The 20,950-nt window shown below is 40.3% G+C and overlaps 3 protein-coding genes across 3 annotated transcripts; 2 read left to right on the top strand and 1 right to left on the bottom strand.

Annotated features, from left to right (window-relative positions):
• Window positions 1-1,759: 1,759 nt before the first annotated feature.
• Window positions 1,760-2,299, bottom strand: MELLADRAFT_68825 (uncharacterized protein; the record flags this gene model as incomplete). Its single annotated transcript, XM_007417556.1, has 1 exon — window positions 1,760-2,299. One exon carries the CDS (start codon window positions 2,297-2,299, stop codon window positions 1,760-1,762), a length of 540 nt encoding a protein of 179 aa, XP_007417618.1.
• Window positions 2,300-8,453: 6,154 nt separating this feature from the next.
• MELLADRAFT_40457 (uncharacterized protein) lies at window positions 8,454-9,799 on the top strand (the record flags this gene model as incomplete). Its single annotated transcript, XM_007417547.1, has 5 exons — window positions 8,454-8,520; window positions 8,602-8,738; window positions 8,898-9,022; window positions 9,099-9,296; window positions 9,367-9,799. Coding segments are annotated over 5 exons (960 nt in total), but the record flags the coding sequence as incomplete, so codon positions are not given.
• Window positions 9,800-13,960: 4,161 nt separating this feature from the next.
• MELLADRAFT_112982 (lipase) lies at window positions 13,961-16,737 on the top strand (the record flags this gene model as incomplete). Its single annotated transcript, XM_007417586.1, has 14 exons — window positions 13,961-14,248; window positions 14,319-14,396; window positions 14,474-14,629; window positions 14,692-14,749; window positions 14,821-14,921; window positions 14,987-15,079; window positions 15,150-15,207; window positions 15,305-15,409; window positions 15,487-15,595; window positions 15,685-15,806; window positions 15,870-15,971; window positions 16,044-16,210; window positions 16,279-16,369; window positions 16,442-16,737. The coding sequence occupies 14 exons, from the start codon at window positions 13,961-13,963 to the stop codon at window positions 16,735-16,737; spliced, it is 1,824 nt and encodes a 607-aa protein (XP_007417648.1).
• Window positions 16,738-20,950: the final 4,213 nt, after the last annotated feature.

A 20,950-nucleotide genomic window follows, 5' to 3' on the forward strand; every position in this document is an offset into this window, starting at 1 on the left:
TTGATGACCTTTTACATCGAAATAATCAGTGTTTTCAAAAAGATGATCTTCATAGAAAGCAACATACCTTCTTTGCCTCACAAGCTCGACTCTGAGAATCCAACACAATACCCCATCTGTGACCGTGACCAGATATTGGGCTTCGGCCTGTGTAGTTGAGCTCTTTCTTCACTGTTTCAAACTGTTGAATTCGAGCATGTGACGTAGCAATTGCATTGCTAACCACTCGGACCTAACATACATTATGTTAGTTGATCTTGTACATTGTATAGATAGATAGACAGAAGGTAATATGTCCTACCTTGCTGACCGCTCTTGGAAGAGGATCCTTACGAAGAGTAGCCGGGGGTTCAATAAGGTTGGGAGGTGTATTTTGATCGTTTTCTTCATCTTCTTCAGTTTCAGTGTTACTGACTGGAGTCGAGTCTTCCAAATGAGTGGCTAAGTCCGGATCATCTTCTTCTGGCCCATCTTCGTCATCGGATGGAACTTCAACGGTGATTGAAGGCCCATCATCGGCCTGTAGCAGGACTCTCGGTACTCTACCTGGCTTGGTTGTTGGTTTTGTGTGACCAGCAGTCAAGTTGATGGATTTCAATCCTTCCTTGACCGTCACTGCTAACTTATGTGCGTAGCATCGGATCTGGTTCACGGATGAGTCCCATTCCACCGACTCATCAGCTCCAAGGAACATCCGTTCCATTTCTGCTGCCATTGTGTTATTGTTAGAACCAGAATCCGTTGTCTGGGCTAACATGTGGAGAACCAGAATCAACGTGTTAGAAACGATAAAAAAACTAAGACACTTATCTTTGAATGCAATCCATGACGTATTAAAAAGTTTGCGATTGGTTGAGCCAGAAGACTTCCGTTCTTGTTCCAGGCCACTAGCTTCAGAGTCAAATGCATGACCTTAAGTTTCCAGTCTTTATCAATGTAAGAAACTGAGCATCCAATGAAAGCTTTCTTCCCTCCGCGAGTTGTCCATACATTGTGGATGAGATTAAACTTGGAAGGTAATTTCTAACAATTTAATAAAATCAGATTTGTCTTGTTACTCTGGATTTGTTTGACTACATTAAATACCTTCAGAATATCAATCATGTGATCATGGTAATCCTGATACAGCTTGCAACCGGTTTGCCTAGCCCACCAACTGGATTGAAGGACCGCCGCTGGGTTAGCCAAGAGGAAAGCAGCTCGCAGGAGGGGGTCTTCAATGTGACGCCAGGGCAACACTTGTCGGGTTTGCCATAAAACAATGATCTGATTGAGTCTTTCAACATCAAACTTTGGGGCGCCTAGAAAGGCGTCCAACGTCCCTTTTGATTGACTGGCTTTATTTGCCGTCAATTCATCCTGTTCGTCTTGGTAAGTATTAGGCAATACCAGTCCAGCCGCCTTTGCCAGATGTCGTTTGGGACATGGCTTTCGTTTTTTCCGGCCATCTCGATGGCCCCAAAGGTTGAAGTGATTCGTTTCTCCATCAAGATACAGGCCTTTACACCACCGGCATTTGTATCCGCGTGGGATCTCCTCACCCGGGTCCTGATGTAAATAAAATAGAATGTGTGAGATGATCATAAACATGATATGTAGATAAGTCAATGGACACATGATTGATTGAACTCAACTTGGTCTGGATGCGGCTCGGGATCCCCATAAAACTTATATAAGTCCTGTAGCTCAGCATTGGTAGCTCGGGTCCTGACTTTTTTGGCTGTGTGCGTGATTTCTGTGTCGGAGTCTCGATTGATGTCTAAATTATTGGGGATACGAAAGGTCTGCTAGGCCAAAAGAGGTCAGGTACGTCCATCAATTCGTATAGAACACTTGAATTATTCCTCACCTTGGCTTTCTTTGCCTTAGACTTTGTTGTTTTCTTTTTGACTTCGTTCTTCGAAGTTAGACGGGAGCGTTTTTTACCCACAGTTGAGCTGCCAGATACTAAGATAACTGAGGCATCAGATTTAGACCCATCATCTATATCTTGTTCATCATCCTTTTCTTCAGTTTGTGAAGGTTGATATTGTGAACTTTCGTCGTCTTCAAGTGGATTTGACGGACTTGTTGGCGCTTGAGGCGCGCGGCGACTGTCAGATGGGGTCGATACAAAGCCAGGGTCACGGCGCGCTGGGCTTGGAGGCCGAAGTGACCGGCGTGAACTACTACCACGAGGATCCACTGAGAATGTAAAAGATGAAGATGGGACACTAAGGTTCTGAGACAAATGATTGGAAGACGGTACAGACAAAGATTTGTTTTTAGAGATATTTTTTTGTGAGTGTTCAGGTGCCATGTTGATGTTGTAGTAGCAAAACTATTATAACTTGATACTCAAAAGTAGAGTTGACTCAGGAGCTGTTGATATGAAAATAAGAAAGAGATTGGGGGAATTTTTTTTGGTCAAGGTACGAGAAGGGTTTGGAAGTTTCATACATTAGTGGATGTCTGCTTTGTCCATCTCAAATGAAAAAATCCCATTCTGATCATCCTATTCCTATTTGGGCATAGGTGCTGGATCAAATGCAGGGATTACGAGATTGGAAACGAGGGAATGCGGGAAACTCAAGGGCAAGGGGCTCCTCACAAAACTGTACGCAATCTGTACCGTTTCGTTGCGGAAAACTGGTTTGTCATTGCATTGTGCTGCAAATTTAATGCAATGCACCCAAGACCCTTGTGGTTTCGTTGCGTAGTATAACACAACGACAGCATAGAATTGCGACTTCGTTGGGCCGCAACGAAGTCGCAACGCAATGCAATTTATTGCATTGCTCCTCGCGCGTTGATGCCACACCATATCAAATCAATAATCACTGTGTCTGTGTGGCGGTCTCTTGATGACAAGCTCACACGGACTGCCTTTGAGGCACAAAGGTGACTCATGTGCACTTACCAATGAGCAAACACCACACCAACATGGTAAATTCTTGTTTCAGTACTAACTAAGTAAGCCCCAACTGCTTCTCCAGCAAGCTTTAGCAAGCAGGGAGATTCATATATGATGTTGGACTTAGTGATGGCATAAAATGTCTCTTCTTCAATTATGTTTCCAACAAGCTTATTACTAAACATAATCCCATGTTTTTCTTTCTTTGATAACCAAGTTCAACATCTTCTCTTCATCTCCAGCTAGGCAATTGGTGCCCAGAAACCACACAGGTTTGAGACATAAATATCTTTAGTTGCAATGTCCACCAAGGACCACAATTTATCACTGCTGATTAATCCTTTCCCTCATGGTTTTCCCTATTTCAAATCATAATCTCCTGGGAAACTGAGATCATTGTTACATTTTTATGGTCAGAGATCCATTACTCATCTGATAAGTGATTGTGGTTTTAAAAAGAACTATATGTACTAGTATTACACATCAGATCACCATACATCTATCACCTTATTGATTAAATTGGTCAAGACTCAAAAACTGATGAAGACAGGTAACATATTGATTTCTTTGGATGTTGTCTCTAGCAATCATTCATAGTGTTTTGTTTTACAAACCAAACCTATTGTGTTTTAGTTTAGGGTATTGGGGATCTGGGTGTGTATGTAGTAGATAAATAAGTGTTTTTTATTTTGTATTTCTTTAAAGATTTTTGATACCAATACAATTTGAACCAAGAAGTCCTATTTGCTTGAGCTATAGAACATGGTCCTATTAATTCTCTTTCTCTTGGTTTGAAGTGTCATACATGTATGATCATGTAGGATAGACAATCACACAGAAATTAAAAGATTTTGGATTATGAGCCAATGAAAAACTTGTCCACTGATTTTTTCTGATTCTTCTACAGTAAACATTCATATATGAGTATTTCTTATGACATACTTGCTTGGTTTGGTGTAGGTTTGTCAAGTTTATAGTTCATGAAATCTTTGGTTTTGGATCATACTTTCTTTACACAGAGTATTATAGAAAGCATCCTTCTAAACTTTTGATGGTGACAAACTTTTGATTTTTTCTTGATTGCTAGAACCCAGCTATTGATTGATAATCTCAGGGGATGTGCACTTGCGCAATGTCTGGTCAGCAATTACATTCTGCAAAATTTAAAGTGCTGATGTGGTGGAGTATGGTTAATTTTTGCATTGTAAAATTTACAGACTTAGGACATGTTCACTTAGGGTCCATTTGGTAGCCGTCAACCTTGAAAGTTGACCAAGCCAAATGTTCAGGCATACACTTCAAGGCAGTTTGAAGTGCACACTTGGGTGTTGAGATGTTTTGTACACCCTTTTTCAAAAAGAGTGAAGCGTACACTCTGCAGCTCCACCAGCCAAAAGTCAACCTGGCAGTTTGACTGTTTTGCTGCATTCTGCCAGGTTGACCTGCCTACTGTCATGAACTTGGCTTCAAAAAGGATACCTCTATCAAATCAAATCAATTGATTTTTCTTTCTTTTTATACCTTATTTTATTATTATAAATACAATATATACATTCACTCAAGATAGAAAACAAAGAACAAACACATGATTGTTATGTTTTCAAAAAACCAGCTTGAAAATCCAATACTACTAACATGAGTTGTAACTTGGTAGGTCATTAACCAACTGAGAGCTTTAAATACAACTCATCAAAAAAAATTCAACTTCCAACACAGACAGAGAAAGGTATAAGATGATCTATAAATGCTTTGAATGAGTGAGATGAAATACCAATCAATGGGATATGAATGAAATCTTGATCAGACTTACTATGTACCAAAAAAGGACTCTTCAGTTTAAATTTATGTTTTTATGAAGCTTGAGTTTGGGATACTGCAACCCAGGCTCTTGAGCCATATTGTCAACTTGGGCATACACAAGGAAATGATTGTGAAGTGTACACCTGCAAGGTTGACTGCAACCAAATGGGGTCTTGAGGATATTTATGAACAGAAATTGTGTTCTGTAAATTTTAAAATGCAAAAATAAACCATACTACACCAAAGCAGCACTTCAAATTTCACAGAATGCAATTTCTGACCAGAAATTATGTAAGTGAACACGCCCTTAGGGTGTGTTTACTTGAGGAATTTCTGAACAGAAATTATGTAAGTGAACACGCCCTTAGGGTGCGTTTACTTGAGGAATTTCTGAACAGAAATTAAATTTTTTAATGCAAAAATGAAACATGCCCCACCAAATAAACACTTTAAATTTTGCAGAATGTGATTTCTCAGCAGATATTGCCATTACATTATCCTCTACAAAAAGTGTTAGTCTGATTTATATTTTGGTCAAAAGAAGTAGAACCCAAAGTTGACTTTAGTTTCCAAAAACCTTCATGTTTTTTAAAAACCTTCATGTTTTTTTTATTAACTTTTCTTGTAAAGGTTTCATACATTTAGGGTACACGAATATCAGGAAATTTCTAGATGACTTTTTCCAGTACACCTAAAGGTTTTTTTCGTTTGGTGTGTTCTGCTGTTCTGCTGTTCTGGTGTTCTGAAAGTTCAAATGTCCTATCTACACTTTGTGTGTGTTTCCAGAATCTTAAAAGCTTTTAGGTGATCTGGAAAAAGTCTAGAAATTTCTAGAACGATATGTGTGTACTTTGATTACGAAGTGATAGATACTTCCACAGTTTCCAAAAGATCTAACCCGTTTCTTTACACCACCCTACAAGAAACAGTTCACTGATTAAGACTTAAGAACTGATCAGAAATACCCAAGGTTCTAAACACTTACTTTTGAGTGTTATTTTGAGTGTTTTCTTGATCGATTCGGGATCTAGAAGTCCGCTGTGCTGATTAACCCATCAGAATGAGAAATATAATGTCTTACGAGTATAGATCTTTTTCTGATGAAAGTTCTATCGATGATCTAAAAAGATTGGTTTTTCTGAAGAGATGAAGTGGGTGTCTATCGAAAAAGGAAAGCTGCTTTGATTTATTTGCTTGAGTATTAAAAGTTGAGATCGAATTGGTTGGTATTAGTTTTGATGTTGATAGTTTTCGATTAGTTGATGAAGTTGAGTTGAGTTGAAAAGTGAAAGTGATTTAAATTCAAAAACTGTAGTTCTCTTTGATAATTTCTTTCTTTCTTCCTCAAACACAATCCAATCCAATCCAACCCATCAACTCTAGTTTTATCAGAAACAACCACCAGATTTATCATTTACATCTGAACAAAGTGGTCACCACTAATACTATCTACTACTATCTCACTCCCCATTCCTAACCTCATCATCCATCAAAAATAAACATACTACTCATTCCACCAAACTCCCATTCTTCAGGTAAGTCTTTCTTTCTTATCTTTCCTTAAATCGGTATCCGAACTAGAACCATATGCTATGAAATATATCTCAATATATATTCATAAATCATGCCTCAGTCTCTGATCAATAACTTGTACTCAAGAAACCGAAACTCCTTTTTTTTATCTATCTTTGCATTGGTTCTAATAACTTTCATGGGTTTCTTTTTGATTTATTAAAAACACAGGGTATTTCGAAACATCAAGTCTTGAAATCAAACAGAAATACCCCATCAAACTTCAATTATCCATTTCTTTAAAAAATCTTAACATATATATATATATATTCAAAGTAATTAAATAGGTTTTCATCCCTCTCATGTAAGCTTTTACCCTTTTTCCAAAGTTTCTAAAAAAACACCTCATCAGAATTAAAAAAATATCTATACTTTGCCACGTTTTTTTCAACAAGTATAACTGATATAAATGTGTACCATTCTATAGCTTCGATTTCTCGAAACCTCACCCAAACCCTTACCCAAGAACCGTTTACGATTTTTTCCAAACCTACCCAAACCAAAATGACCACAAGTACGCACCCATCAACGACTTCAAATCCCACTCCAATACCTACCCAATCAACCAGCAAGATCACCAACCCCAACCCACTCGAGTTTCCAAAACCCACCACAACTTCACAAGACCGACGACGAAAACCATCCCGAACGTCTATGAACACCACTACACTAGACCCCACTCTAATGGAACGCAACAAACGAACACGAGCGCACAAGCCTCATCGAGGGAGCACTAAGCCTTCCCAACCTTGCTCCAAACCTAGCGCTCCATCCAAACCTATCCCAGCCACCCCATCACGGAACCCACTAAGAACATACTTATCAACTCTTCCTGAAAACCCCCCAACAACAACAACCACAACCACAACGTTTGATCGAACGTCAATCCGAACAGAAGCGCCTAGAATCACACCCAAGATTGAGCCAGATGATAGATTATTCGGATTAGAACATTGTCCAGTGTTTTATCCTAGTGAAGAAGAATTTAAAGACCCAATGAAGTATTTCGAAAGCATTGGAGCACGATTAAAACGATTTGGAATAGGCAAGATTGTTCCACCTTCAGGATGGAGATCACCCTGTGTCCTAGACATCGAGGTACGTTTTTCCCTCCCCAAACCAACCCCCATCCCTCTCCATTCAAAACCAAACTAATCTTGACTTTTTTTTTGGAAAAGTCTTTTAAATTTAAAACTAGATTACAAAAATTAAATTCAATGGAAGCATCTACTCGAGCTAATTCGAATTTCTTGGAACAGTTATTTTTGTTTCATAGACAACAAGGAACGATTAGTAGTTTTTTAACTCCTACTAAGATTCAGGTTCCTAATATTAATCATAGACCGGTTGATCTTTGGAGAGTAAGAAAAGGTGTGAGGTCTATGGGAGGTTATGAAACTGTAAGATCATTTTCTCTAATCTGAAGAGAGTTGATGGAATTCTAAGACTGAGTTCTTTATTAAATTCTAAAACTGATTTTTATTATGAAATTCTAAAACTGATTTCTTTTATTGAATTCTAAAATTGACTTTTTGGTGGGGGTTTTGGGTGAATAGGTAACATCTCAAAGAAAATGGTCATACTTAGCCAAAACATTAGGATACGATGTAGTCAGATCACCAGCCATAGCGTTCCAATTAAAGTCAACTTATTTGAAGATCTTAGTCCCCTTTGATGAATATATGACTCGAGCCACTTCTAATCTTTCAGCATCTAAAGCTTCGACAAGCCAATTATCTCCCGCTGATTCTTTGTCTCCGCTTACTTCTCCTGTGGATGAGAATCGGAATGAAAGAGTAACACATGCGACGGATTTGAAGAGATCTAATGGTCTTAAAACGCTTGGTAAGTGGTCTTCTTTTGCGCGGTTCTTGTACATTGGCTCTTGGAGTGTCTTTTGATCTGATTTGCGGTTCTTTTTTCTTGTAGATCATGAACAAGTTGTACCAGGTAAGAAGATCCATTAGATTCTCTTGATTTGTACTCTTGACTCAATTTGTTACCTTTTTCTTTTCTTTTTAAGCTAATACCAATCAAAATACACCAGTGGTCAATAATGGTGTGTCTAGAGAAACTTCTACTTGGGATGATACGGTTGATCGAGGTGGTGAGGTGAGTTGAATTAGAATCGGATCTATTTTGATTTCATGATGATCTGATTGTTGATTTTGATTTTGTGGATGAATAGATTTGTGAGATTTGTGGATCTGATGAAGATGATCCAAACATATTACTTTGTGATTGTTGTGATAAAGGTAAGCTTACCCCTCTCCCTCCCCACCACCACTCATCAAAAAAAGGGGGAAGAAAACTGAAAGAAACAAAGGGATTTGTAGGATTCCATTTACAATGTTTAAGACCAGCATTAGAAAGAGTACCCGAAGGAAATTGGTTTTGTGATAAGTGTATACTTTCGACTGGAAACGAGTTTGGATTTGAAGAAGGAGAAGAGTATGATTTAAGTAAGTTTCAAGTTAGGGCAGACCGGTTTAAACAACAATGGATTGAAACACATCCGATACCTGAGAAATCATTTAAATTAAGATCACCTTTGAAAAAAGAATCCGGGGAAGAGAATGGGGTTAAAGAAGAGGATGGGGATGATGAAGAGTTGGGCGAATGGGCTTTGAAGGAGTTTCAGGATGAGTTGGCTTTGGAAGATCATATCGAACGTGAGTTTTGGAGATTGGTAGAGTCTCAAGCTGAACCTGTTGAAGTGGAATATGGAGCGGATATCCATTCATCAACTTATGGAAGGTATTACATTTCCTTTTCCTGATTGGATTTTTTTTTCACAAAGAATGATTGACACGTTTTCTTTGGATATCCCTAGTGCTTTTCCACATGTTGAAAAACATCCACTCGAACCTTATGCTAAAGACGGATGGAATTTAAATAACTTACCAATCGCTCCTGGATCTTTACTTCGGTATATTAAATCAGATATAGCTGGGATGACTCAGCCTTGGATATATGTAGGGATGGTGTTTTCGACTTTTGCTTGGCATAAGGAAGATCATTATACGTATAGGTAAGTTGGTTTGATTTTCGATTGGAAAGTTGATCAGAGATTGAATTTTTTTTGGGGGATGGGCTTTTAGTGTGAATTATCATCATTGGGGTGATACGAAAACGTGGTATGGAGTTCCAGCAGAAGATGATGAGAAATTAGAAAAAGCCATGAAAGAAGCAGCACCTGATTTATTTGAACAACAACCTGATGTGATGTATCAACTAGTAACGTTAATGTCACCAGGTAGATTAAAGAAATCAGGTGTACGAACTTATGTGTGTGATCAAAGACCTAATGAGTTTGTAGTTACTTGTCCAAGATCATATCATTCGGGATTTAATCATGGATTTAATTTGAATGAAGCTGTGAACTTTGGATTACCGGATTGGTTGGCGGATGGATCGATTTGTGTGGATCGCTATAAGACTTTACATAAGTTGCCGGTCTTTTCTCATGATGAATTGTTGATGACGATTTTCACTTATGAAAAAAGTCCAAGGGTTTCAAGATGGTCAGTTTGAATTCTAAAATCATTTTTCTGATTGAATTGAATTGAATTGATTTTTTTCTTTTGGGGGTTTAGGCTTTTACCACATTTTCGTGAAATGGTAACAAGAGAATTACGTGAAAGAGAAAATGCAAGAAAGTGTATCACGAATTTATCTAGTGAAGAAATGATCGTATTAGAAGATTTACCTGAAGATCAAATCCAATGTCATTATTGTAAAAGTTTAGGATTCCTTTCACATTTGATGATTTCGAATTCTAATCAATCTTCCAAAGTTTCGTGTTTAGAACATTTTCATACTTTAGGTGATGGGATCAAGGTTTTAAGATTAAAGTATTCGGATGTCGATTTGGAGGCTATGTTGGCTAGAGTTAGTAATCGGTCTACTAAAGCTGGTAGGGTGGTCGATCTTACTGGGGTTGAACAAAGAACGTCGGGTCGGAAAGTGAGTTTTTCAGTCTTATGCTTTTGTCAAGCTTGTGCAGATGGTCTGATGTGATGCAAATTTTGTAGAGGAAACCTTCAGCTGCATTACTTGAAGCGGCTCGAGCGGCTTTACCTTTGGCTCAGAAAATGAAGCTTGGTCATTCAACTGAACCCGATGGGAATCCTGTCAACTTGCATGACTCTAGTCTAGATTATGACGTAGATGAAAGAATGGAAGAGATGAGTATGGATAGTGAGATGCATCATCATATGATCTTAGGATCCGAAGCAAAAGAAGCTAAAGTTGAAAAGGTAGAAGATGAAGTGGGTACATGGCTTTCATCGATTAAGAAAGGCACTCCATCTACGATTGCTACGCCTACTTCATTACCGAACCAAACCTTTGGAAGCCCGATTTCACAAACTCGTTCAAAAGGAAAAGCTCAAACTGTTAAACTTACTCAAAACGCTTCACCATCTGATCTTCCATCAACACTAGGACCGCAAAACACACCGATTAGAGAATCACCTAAACCTGATTTAAATCAAACACCCATCACACCTGGTTCGGTGACGACAAGTACATCTAAAACTAGAAGACCATCTACACATGCACGACATGCGATTCCAGGGAAGAAGAGAGGAAGACCACCTAAGAGTGCTGAACTTCGAGCCAGTGAAGCTGCTGCTAAACTTGAAACTAAAAGACTTGCAGATTTGAAAAAACAAGAAGCTTCATTATCACAACAAATCCAAAGTTCTAATACTACTACTACTACACCATCATCACAACCTTCAACTAATCGAATGCCAGTAGTAGCACAGATTGATGTAGCTGGTTCTGCTTCGATTGTGACACTGGAGAATTCGTTGGATGCTCATTCACCTATTCCACCACGTTTGATTGAACCTGTACCTAATTCACGTAAAAGGAGAAGACTTGTAGATGTACCTGATGCAGGTGAACCAGCAGATGGTGGTCATGGTGGGATGAATATGAGATTGAATTCGAATCCTCAATCACAAACTAAACCATCAAGTAATGTGATTAAAATCAAACCGATCTCTAGATCAGTTTCACAACCTTCAAAAGCCTTAAGTTTAGGAACCCCAAACCATTCAGAATTATTAGAAAAATTTAAACAAGAAGCTAATCAACAACAACAACAACATGCTTCTTCTTCTTCTTCTTCTTCACCATCAGGAAACCAAGTGAAAGTGAAAAGAAATCAAGAATATTATCAAGTTAGAATGACAGGAAATCCATCGAGTATGAATATAAATGAATCGATTATGAATTCTAATCATCATACTCATCATCATCATCATCCAATAATAGGAGGAGGAGGATCAACAACTTCAAAGTTTTCAAAGATCGCTCATCATCGATCTTCAACTCCTTCTAGTTTATCTAATATCTTGAATCCTGTGATGTGTCAATCTGAAAAAGAAAGTTTTGAAAATGGGGGATCTCATTGTTTTGATCCGGTTCAACGGTCTGCTTCTTCGGCTTCGTCTAGAGCTATTCATCATTATCAAGCATCTCAACAAAATCAACCTCAAACTCAAGCTCAAGGTCAAACTCAAAATCAAACTCAAGCTCAAACTCAAGCTTCTTATTATTCGAATCCACCGATTTCTCCTACTTCTAGACCTAGATCATCACAACAAAGCTCATTACCTCTTACCCAATTCTCATCCCATTCAACTCCTTCTCAAGCTTCTCAACCTTCTAATCCTTCTACACAAGTGTTAAATCGATCACCAAATTTGGTTACACCTCATCATCATCATCACCATCATCATCATCATCATCATCATTCACCACATCCACATCATTCTCATCATCCACATCATCATCATCATCATCATTTTGAAAAAGGAGGACAGGTATCAAGCGTATCAGAACCTATACCAAGATCTACAACTCCGAGTGGAAGTCCTCCTCCATTGTACTTACCTGTTCCTTCTAATAATCCTTCATCAAAAGAATCTAGAACAGCAGGCAAATCAACAACTCCGGTTGGAACGCCTCCTCCGCTTATTAGGTATCGATGATGGGATTGGTTTGGATTAAGGAGTTTGGATTGGGGTTTATGAACAGGTATAAAAAGAAAAGTGAAAGGTGAAGTTTGCAAAAAAAAAGATGAAAAGAATGGGTCAAGGTTTAGAATTGTTTTTGAGGTTTTGCGGTTTTTTTGTTATTTTTTTCAGTTTGGTTTTTTGTAAGAAAAAATAAAAAGTGAAATATTTTAAAACTCAATGGATTTTTTTTGAAGAGATGGCCCACCATGTAGCAATGATTTCTGAACTCATCTCTTGGTGTGATCTAGGCTTGTTCTCCTTTGAGATTGTGTGTTTGAGGAGCTTCCAAAGATTTGCAATTGGGTTGAGATCAGGACTGTTTGTAGGTTAGTCAAGATTGATGAGAGACTGTTGTTTGTACCAGGTGTTTGTTTGTTTAATTTGATGGACAGGAGCTCCATCCCCCGGAAGTATAAGATTGTGTGGAGATTCAGGAATTTCAGGTAATTTAGAAAGACAGCCTTCGTAGATCGATTCCATTTAATCCACATGATAGAATACTACCAGGAAGGATTACAATGATCAGAGTTCAAAAAATTGTGGTAAACACACTCCATACTTATTGTCACTGAGGTCCACCCCACTCAAAAGGTAGAGACTAGACAATCAACGAGGTATTTTTCATAAGGCCTTCTCCAGACTAAAACCTGTCTAGAGTTTTTTGCCGTTTTCAAAGTAACCTTCATTGGTCCAGATGTGTTCCAATGATGAAAAGTGAATTGATTATACTTTTTGTCACACTCTAGCTGTCTCTTTTTGTGTATATCATTTGGTGCTGGATTCTTTAATTACTGTTACACATGCATGTATACCAAGTTTGTGGATTTCTTTTTGGAAATTTCTAGAGCTGACTTCAGTTGGATTTTGGATGCAGTTGGCTCTTTAGTTCTTCTTTAGGATTTGCTTCTGGGATTGTTGGTTGTGTTCAGTGAATTTTTGGGGTTGCCCAGTGTGGTTCTTGCTACTCATAGTACCAGTTTTCTTAAACTTTGAAATTATTTTACTGCTGATGGTGAGTGTTTTAGTTTGGTAAAAACTTGTATGCCACACAGACATCCTTCATGCTTACCAATGATCATTGCCTTCTCCTTGGATGTCATGGATCAAGTCTTCATTAAATTTATATTCAGGACAGATGAGGTGTGTTGATTCAGAAGCAAGATGGTTCAAGAACAACAGTTCTCTGAGCTGAGGTCAAAATGTATTAAATTTTACGTAAAATTTTGCCAGGGAACTGAAGTAGCTTCACCTCAAAACCGACATCTTTCAACTTCCCAGAGACCGCCGATGTCCACCGTCCACCCCTATACCTCAACCCAGCAAGGCATCAGAGAGAAGCAATACGCCATGTGAAAATCGCGGCCAGCAAGGAAGTACGGATCCTTCTGATTGAATAGCAACACTCACGCGCGGAAGCCTTGCAACGCCACGCTCAGCTGAATGTCCAGATTGAAGCCGATTTGTCCTACAGCAACGCAGCTCGCAAGTCATTTTAAATGGGTCGCACATGAAGGCGAAACGGTCTGATTGCAAACTATCTTCCCGTTAGCTTTTCTTCCCTATCATTTCGTGAATAGCTGATTGTATAAATTTCTTTTAACTTTTTCTTCTTTCAACACACCTCTCTGTGCCACGTCGCTTTTTTATCCTTGTGTGCATAATCATGTTTATATTACGTCTCATCATCCTTTTAACCCAGTTGTTATTGCGATCCACAAGCGCAGAAGCTGCAGCTGCAGCACCGGCATCCCCTGCAGATAAAAGCGGCAATCAAACCACGATTCCCCAAGTACCTGTAGGCGGTGCGGCTAGTGGTAATCGAACAACGCGCGACCCTGCACCTGCAGGTGGTGCGGCCGGAGGAAAAGGAGCAACCCGTGTCACTCTCGACTATGGCGACTTCAATGGAAAAGCGCAAGGAGGAGTGGACATTTGGAGCTCAATTCCTTATGTGAGTAAAGTACTCAATATAAGTGAAAGCTTCTCAATGATATTCATTCACTTATTCTTTCTTCATCTAGGCTGAACCACCCCTTGGCGCCAGACGTTTTGCGTCTCCTGTTGCTCCCACCAAAAAATACCCAAACTTTGATGCTACCGTTAGTCTGAAAATGATCCACTATTTCAAAGAATGTTTGGTAATCTTATAACTTCTGCATAATGCTCCCAATGACAGAAAATTTCACCTGGATGTGCTTCGTCTGACCCTCTAGCCGGCGCAGACCCCTCTTCCTTCAACCAAACCATCTTAGCTGTCTTACAATCCCTTCCAAAAGGTACACAATCAGCCACAGATACAAGACCTGGTCAAGAAGACTGTTTGACCCTAGACGTAAGCATTCACCTCTTTTACCATTCTTCACGCTTTTACTTAACACACTCGGGGGTTTACAGGTAACTAGGCCTTCTGGGTTAGGCGGTAATGAAAAGCTGCCCGTCATCTTTTGGATTTGTGAGTTTCTATCTTATTTATAGATCCATCCTACCACTTTTCTTGTACTCATCATGTTCTTTCTTGCTCAGCGGAAAGCGCTTCAGGAGCGGTCAACCCAGCAGGTTTGATGGCACGCGGAAAGATGATCCAGAAACCATTTATCTGGGTTTCAGCAAATTGGAGATCAAGCGTAAGCAATAAAACCCTGTTTTGATTTGCATTACAAAGGTTCTGAGTCTCGGCTTCCTCATTCAGGTGTTTGGGTTTTTGGGTGGCAAAGAAATCGCTGCTGCTGACGCCGGCAATCTCGGGTTGAAAGACCAAAGATTGGCCTTGGAATGGGTTCAGGTATATAAGCTCATTAAATTCTCATTATTCATGCATCACGTTGATAAAAAATTCTCGACCCTCCCAAAAGAAACACATTTCCAAGTTTGGAGGAGATCCTAAGCGAGTTACTCTGTATGGATCGAATTGTGCGTTGCTGACCTCTTTTCCCCGAGATGCATCGATCGCATTTACTCACTTTGACATCATTCTCCCTATTAACTTTCATTCATTATCTCTTCACAGTGGGCGGTATGGCTGTATCTCACCAACTTGTGGCCTTTAACGGTGACAGTAAGGGCTTGTTCCAGAATGCGATCCTTGGAGGAGCTGTTGCGCTTCCCAGTCCTAGTAAGCCAGCAATAGTCCTCTCAAGTCGCAGTCGCTTGAAATGAACTCAAAAACCGTTTTTATCAACCGACAATCAGAAATAGCATCGGGTCAAGCAACGTATGACAAATTCGCTAAAGCAGCTGGTTGCCCAGTTGGCGCAGGCTCACTCGCTTGTTTACGTGAAGCCAAATTGGAAAAATTAGTGTAAGTTTCCAAAAACAAACAAACCCTTTATGTGGCAGTTCACTTATTTCCCTATAAAAACACTGAATGGCTTGTCTTTCAAAAAACAGGGCTGCTGCCAATACTTTCCCTGGAATCTTCTCTCGCCAGAGATACCCTTTGCCATTCCACGCCTACGTCGATGGGAAGTTTCTCACAGGATCTATTCAAGATTTAGCCAAAGCAGGAAAAGGTATAACTATCTCAAACTTTTTCCTATCGTATGTTTCCTAACCTTTATTCCATCTACACTCAGTGGCCAAGGTTCCCATCATCCTAGGATCCACCGACGACTCTGGAACGGTGGACACCTTGGTCGAAGCTGCACACATCTTCAATGAAACCGGTGTTACACCATGTTAGTCATCATCAGACTTTGAATTGCCTTTGAAAGTTTAGGACAGAAAGTTGAAATTTGTGTTGGTTTTAGGGTTACAGCAACTTCTTCCTGGTGCCACACCCAAAGATCTCGCCACCCTCTTGAAACTTTATCCCTCTGACCCGGCCCAAGGTTCACCTTTCAATACCGGTACACAAAACCAATTGAACGCTGTCTCAAAGCAGATTGCAGCTCTGTTTGGAGATATTGCCTACCAAGTGAGAATCAGCTCAGTCTATCTGGTCCAACTTCATTGTAATACTGATACCTTTCTTCCATTATCTAGGGGATTCGAAGATTCTTCTCACAATCAGTCCAGGCTTCTGCGCCGGTCTATGGTTTCATTGACCGTGGTTCCAAAAATACCAAATACCTTGGTAGGTTTAAAATTATGCTAGCCTTATGATATCCCATAACTTAATGGGTTTCCCTTTCCACCTGTTTTCTAGGTTCATACGCTGGTGTGAACACCTTGAGCGTCTTGAAGGCTCCAGCTGCTGGAAGAAGTACCGATATTCAAACTCGTTACTTGAATTTCGTCTACACCAATGATCCTAACCCAAAGGGAGTAAAAGTTCAATGGCCTAAATATGGACCTACCGCTCAGCTCATGGAGTTTTCTGATACTGAAACCGGAAAGATTGTACCTGATGACTTTAGAAAGGAAGGAATTCAGTATTACATCACAGATATCATGGGTGATAGTGCGAAGGGTAAACCTTCTGCTCAATTTGCTAAAACTTGAACTTTTGTTATTGAATGGCCTTCTCTGCAAATTTTTGTCTTTGTTTGTGTTTGTATTTCTTCTTGTACAAGACAACTAAGATTTATAATATTTCCAGTCAAACAAATTGTTTATCAATCATCACCTGTATCATCTTTTTATCCTTCTCATGAATTCTTTTGTAAATAAATATCTACGTACTCGCATTTTATGGCATTCATCCTGTTTGTGTTCTCTATAATTGTTTGATCATAATTCACATGAGTGACAATCACTTAAAAATGGGATCGTGTATTTTTCCGAACGATGTTTTGCAGACGTTAATGCTCGCAGCCTCTCAGACTCGCACTAAATCAAGCAGCCAACCGAAAGAAGAATCTCAGACAAGCACTAATTCTAGTAGTCAACCTAAGAAGGCTGGGACAAAAGGTAAAAAGACTTTTGGCCTACCCTTGGATCGCCCGGCATTTCATACCTACATTGACCACGGCACGAGGCTGGATTCCGAAGGTTACCCTCTTCTTCCAAAAGGCTCAACCGTTTTCGTCAAGCAGGAGGGCGAAAAGTTCACCAACTGGTGCTCTTTTGGGTTCTCTAGTACAACTTCTGGCGGGGGTATCAAGGAAGGTAGTGACTGGCAAACTGTGCGATTCACATGCCTAGGCATCATAATGTGCAACAACCGCCATTGTGACTATCTTGGCACACCGCCAACTTCGAACTCTAAGAGAGCAGAGTGGGAAATGAAGTAAGTGTTTTCAATTTCAAAATTGTTTGTTGCAAACACGCCATTCATCAATTGACTTTTTTTCATTCAATGTTTTTTTCATTCAGAGCTCATAAATGCCCCGCGGCCCTATGCCCAGAGTATCTCAGAATGGTTCCATGCATTGGTACAATCTGTTGAGTGGATGAGCACATCCCTTCTGGATGGGGCATTGTCCGTCACTCAGGACTCCACGACCATCCATGGCCTCGACGGGCAAAGCCTGACAAGCTTGCATTGGCTACCTTTGCAAAAAAAGTTGTTGAAAATCCTGATTTGGGACCTTTACAACACAAGGTAACCATCATTTCCTTCCTGTGTATCACGCTATCTTGCGACTAACATTCACTGTTTTCATTTAAGGTCGGCCGAGCGCCTGCAGGGAAGGCCGCCATTGCAACATCGACCGACATTCATCCTGCTTTGAACAATCTCCATCGTTTAGGATATTATCGACGTGTCATACTAGTCAACACGGGAATAATTCCTGCAAAGAAGATTCCAGGTGGAGGTGATAGTTTCGTGTTGGACATAATTGACTGGGTTGAGTATGTCAATGGTTTTCTATTCTCTCATAATAATCTTGAAAAAATATCTTAATTGCACTTTGATTATGTGATTCAGGCAAGGACTCCGTGTAATATCGGCTTCATTTATGCCGAAAACTACCCACATGACCTTTCAAACGGAATGGATGGCTGAACAACTGCTGGCTCGAGTTAACGGCGGCGTGTACCAAGGCGGCTTGCTCTCAGATGTCACGTAAAAGTTCTTTGCGAACGGGTACTTGCTCACGACGTCAATGTACAATGACGTGCTCCATCGGTGGATTCCGATCCAACTCACATGGATGAATGGTCTCACCGATGACCATTACAAGGCACATTTCACCACGCTCATGCAACAAATTAAAGCAGCTCAAATTTCCACTTCCGAACAGGACACCCTGGTTCGGCAAGTTGTTGACTTCTCTATGGCACAGAAGAATGGTTTCATCACGGCCTACATGGATGTATTCAGTGAAACAGACAGGAATGTGGCACTTTCCAAGTTGACCGGCTGCAAGGAACATTTTCGTGCTCAGGTCACACGTGTGAAGAGAAATAATGCGATCATTGCAAGGGGATTTGAGGTCAGTTTGGCCTTCTTTGAAATGTTTTTTGCTTCTGATTTCTTTAGAGTCTAATCTTCTTTCTGGTTAAACAGAAAGAATTCGAGACTCTGGCCATGAGTCTATGTGACCCAAACACGCCTGGACAAGACACATTCAAAGTCAAGGTTGATCTTTTGCAACGCAAGTTTCCCAAAGCAAAAAGGTGGATTGATTGGTGGCAAGCATCCGACGTACAGGCCATGTTATTCAAATCCAGAATCAAGGCCATTGACGATGACGACCTTGACGATGACATGCCTGCGACTACCAACGCACAAGAATCGATGCACCGGGTTTATTACATGATTTTGTAAGTTCCATTCCTTTCGTTATCATTCATTATTACATTTATTTGATGTCCTTTCTGATGATTTAACAATTTAGGGAAGGTAATTGTACCATTCAAGTTGGTCTTGTACAGCTTTATGCTTTGGTAATGAGCCTCAAAAGAGACTATCATGACCTTCGACAAGGAGTGGCAATTGAATACGGTTCTACGAAAAACTATGAAAAAGTCGCCCAAGTTCTCGGATGGGCAAAGAAGGCTCGCAACCGCCGCGAGACCAAGAACGACGGACAACCGCCGGACACCACGGAGGCTTTATTAGGAAGCAAGAATACAAAACTAGGCAGACCCAAAGGGTCTGTCAACGTGGACCGTAACCCTGTGACAACATATCAAGGATTTCAAATCTCTGTGCTTCCAACTCGCCAGTTTTGGTGTTGGATGAATTCGATGTCAGAGTGTTTGTATGCCCTCTACAATCCTTATTGGTTCACCGGTTCCAAGGGTGGCTCAACTCATATCTTCAACAAATTAATGAATATTTTCTTGTCACGAGCTACCTGGGAGATACATCAGTCCGGCAGCATTCGACAAATCCTTTCCTTGGGTCAAAACAAACTTCACGCGGCCATTCAGAAGATCTATCCAGGTTCATTCAAATACGACGATTATGCTTCTGCTACATTGTATTTTGAAGGCTTATTTGATTGCCAAGGGGTACAAACCAAGCCTAAAGCGCCTCCAATTACTGAGGAACTTTTTCGTGTCTTGCGTGAACGCAAGTTGGTCTGCTCGAATGACTTTTCGCATGTCAGTAATCAAACTCTCGAAACAAATCAAATTACTCTGCTTCCAGAGTATTTTGGTGTTGGTCGGCCATCTACTACACAGTCAATTCAGTATTCCGATACACCGGATCTTCTACAGCGTTGGGCTTCAGACGAGGGGATTCGCCGGGTCTCCGCGCGTCACTGTACGGAATGCGCAGTCAACAAGGACCCAAAGAACCTCACTTCAACTCTGCCACGACAAGCGCCACCTTTATTTGAGAGGACGCGGTTCAAATTTGACCCAGCACCGCCTCATTTATACATTCAAATTGACATTGGTATCTTACAAGGACAGCCTGAAGAAGCCAAGAAAATGACCAATGAATGCGACTTGCCTTACAAATTAACCCTTCACGGTGTCACCTACTGGATGTGGGCTCGTGGGTTCTTTGCCAAAGGACACTACTGGTGCAAGGTGGTACGTACAGTTGGCGGTCTGTTGGGGGTATGGTATCACAATGATTTGGTCAATCAAGGCATTGCAACTTTGGAAAGTAGGGACTTGATCACCATTGGAGGTGCTGTGGATAATACAAATTGGGTTATGTATTCTCGAGCGCCTACATCTGAAGAAGCTTTGATTATTGATAAAGCCAACATCAAAATTCACAAGCGTTTTGGGGACAACAATGAAGGCGAGTTGCCTTTTTCACAAGTGGAATTGGAGTCTACTGCACCTGAATGTTCAGGCAGACATGTCAGATATGAGGATGATGAGCAACAGCGCAACGGTGGAAGTGTCGGCGAAGGCCTCGAGAAGATTGTGGAGTTGGAAGATTTGTTTATGTCGGACGGAAAAGATGATCAAGAACCAAGCCAATCAGGTGCGCTAGTCCACCCACCTTTTATTTATTCTGAAATCACTTCGCTCATGTTATGTTTATTAGTAGGGACTGTCAAGCCTAAAGCCAAGGTGAAAGATCCAAAACGCAAGGCTTCAGTATCAGATGGAAACTTAGAAGAAGTTCCAAACCAAACAGGTCAGTTTCTAATTACGTTTTACTTTCTTTGTCTTGGTTTTCAATTCACTCATGTTACATATTTTTTGTTTTTGTAGTACGGAAGGTCAAGTCTAAAAAACAAGAGGCACAGCGTAAGGATGGAACTCAAGAAGATGTGGTTGTGTTGGATGGGCACATAGATGAAGCACAGAGCCAAACCGGTTACACTGTGAACATCATTCAACTTCCCCACATTGG

This window comes from Melampsora larici-populina (genome assembly GCF_000204055.1).
Source record: "Melampsora larici-populina 98AG31 unplaced genomic scaffold MELLAscaffold_75, whole genome shotgun sequence".
NCBI classification, from domain to species: domain Eukaryota; kingdom Fungi; phylum Basidiomycota; class Pucciniomycetes; order Pucciniales; family Melampsoraceae; genus Melampsora; species Melampsora laricis-populina.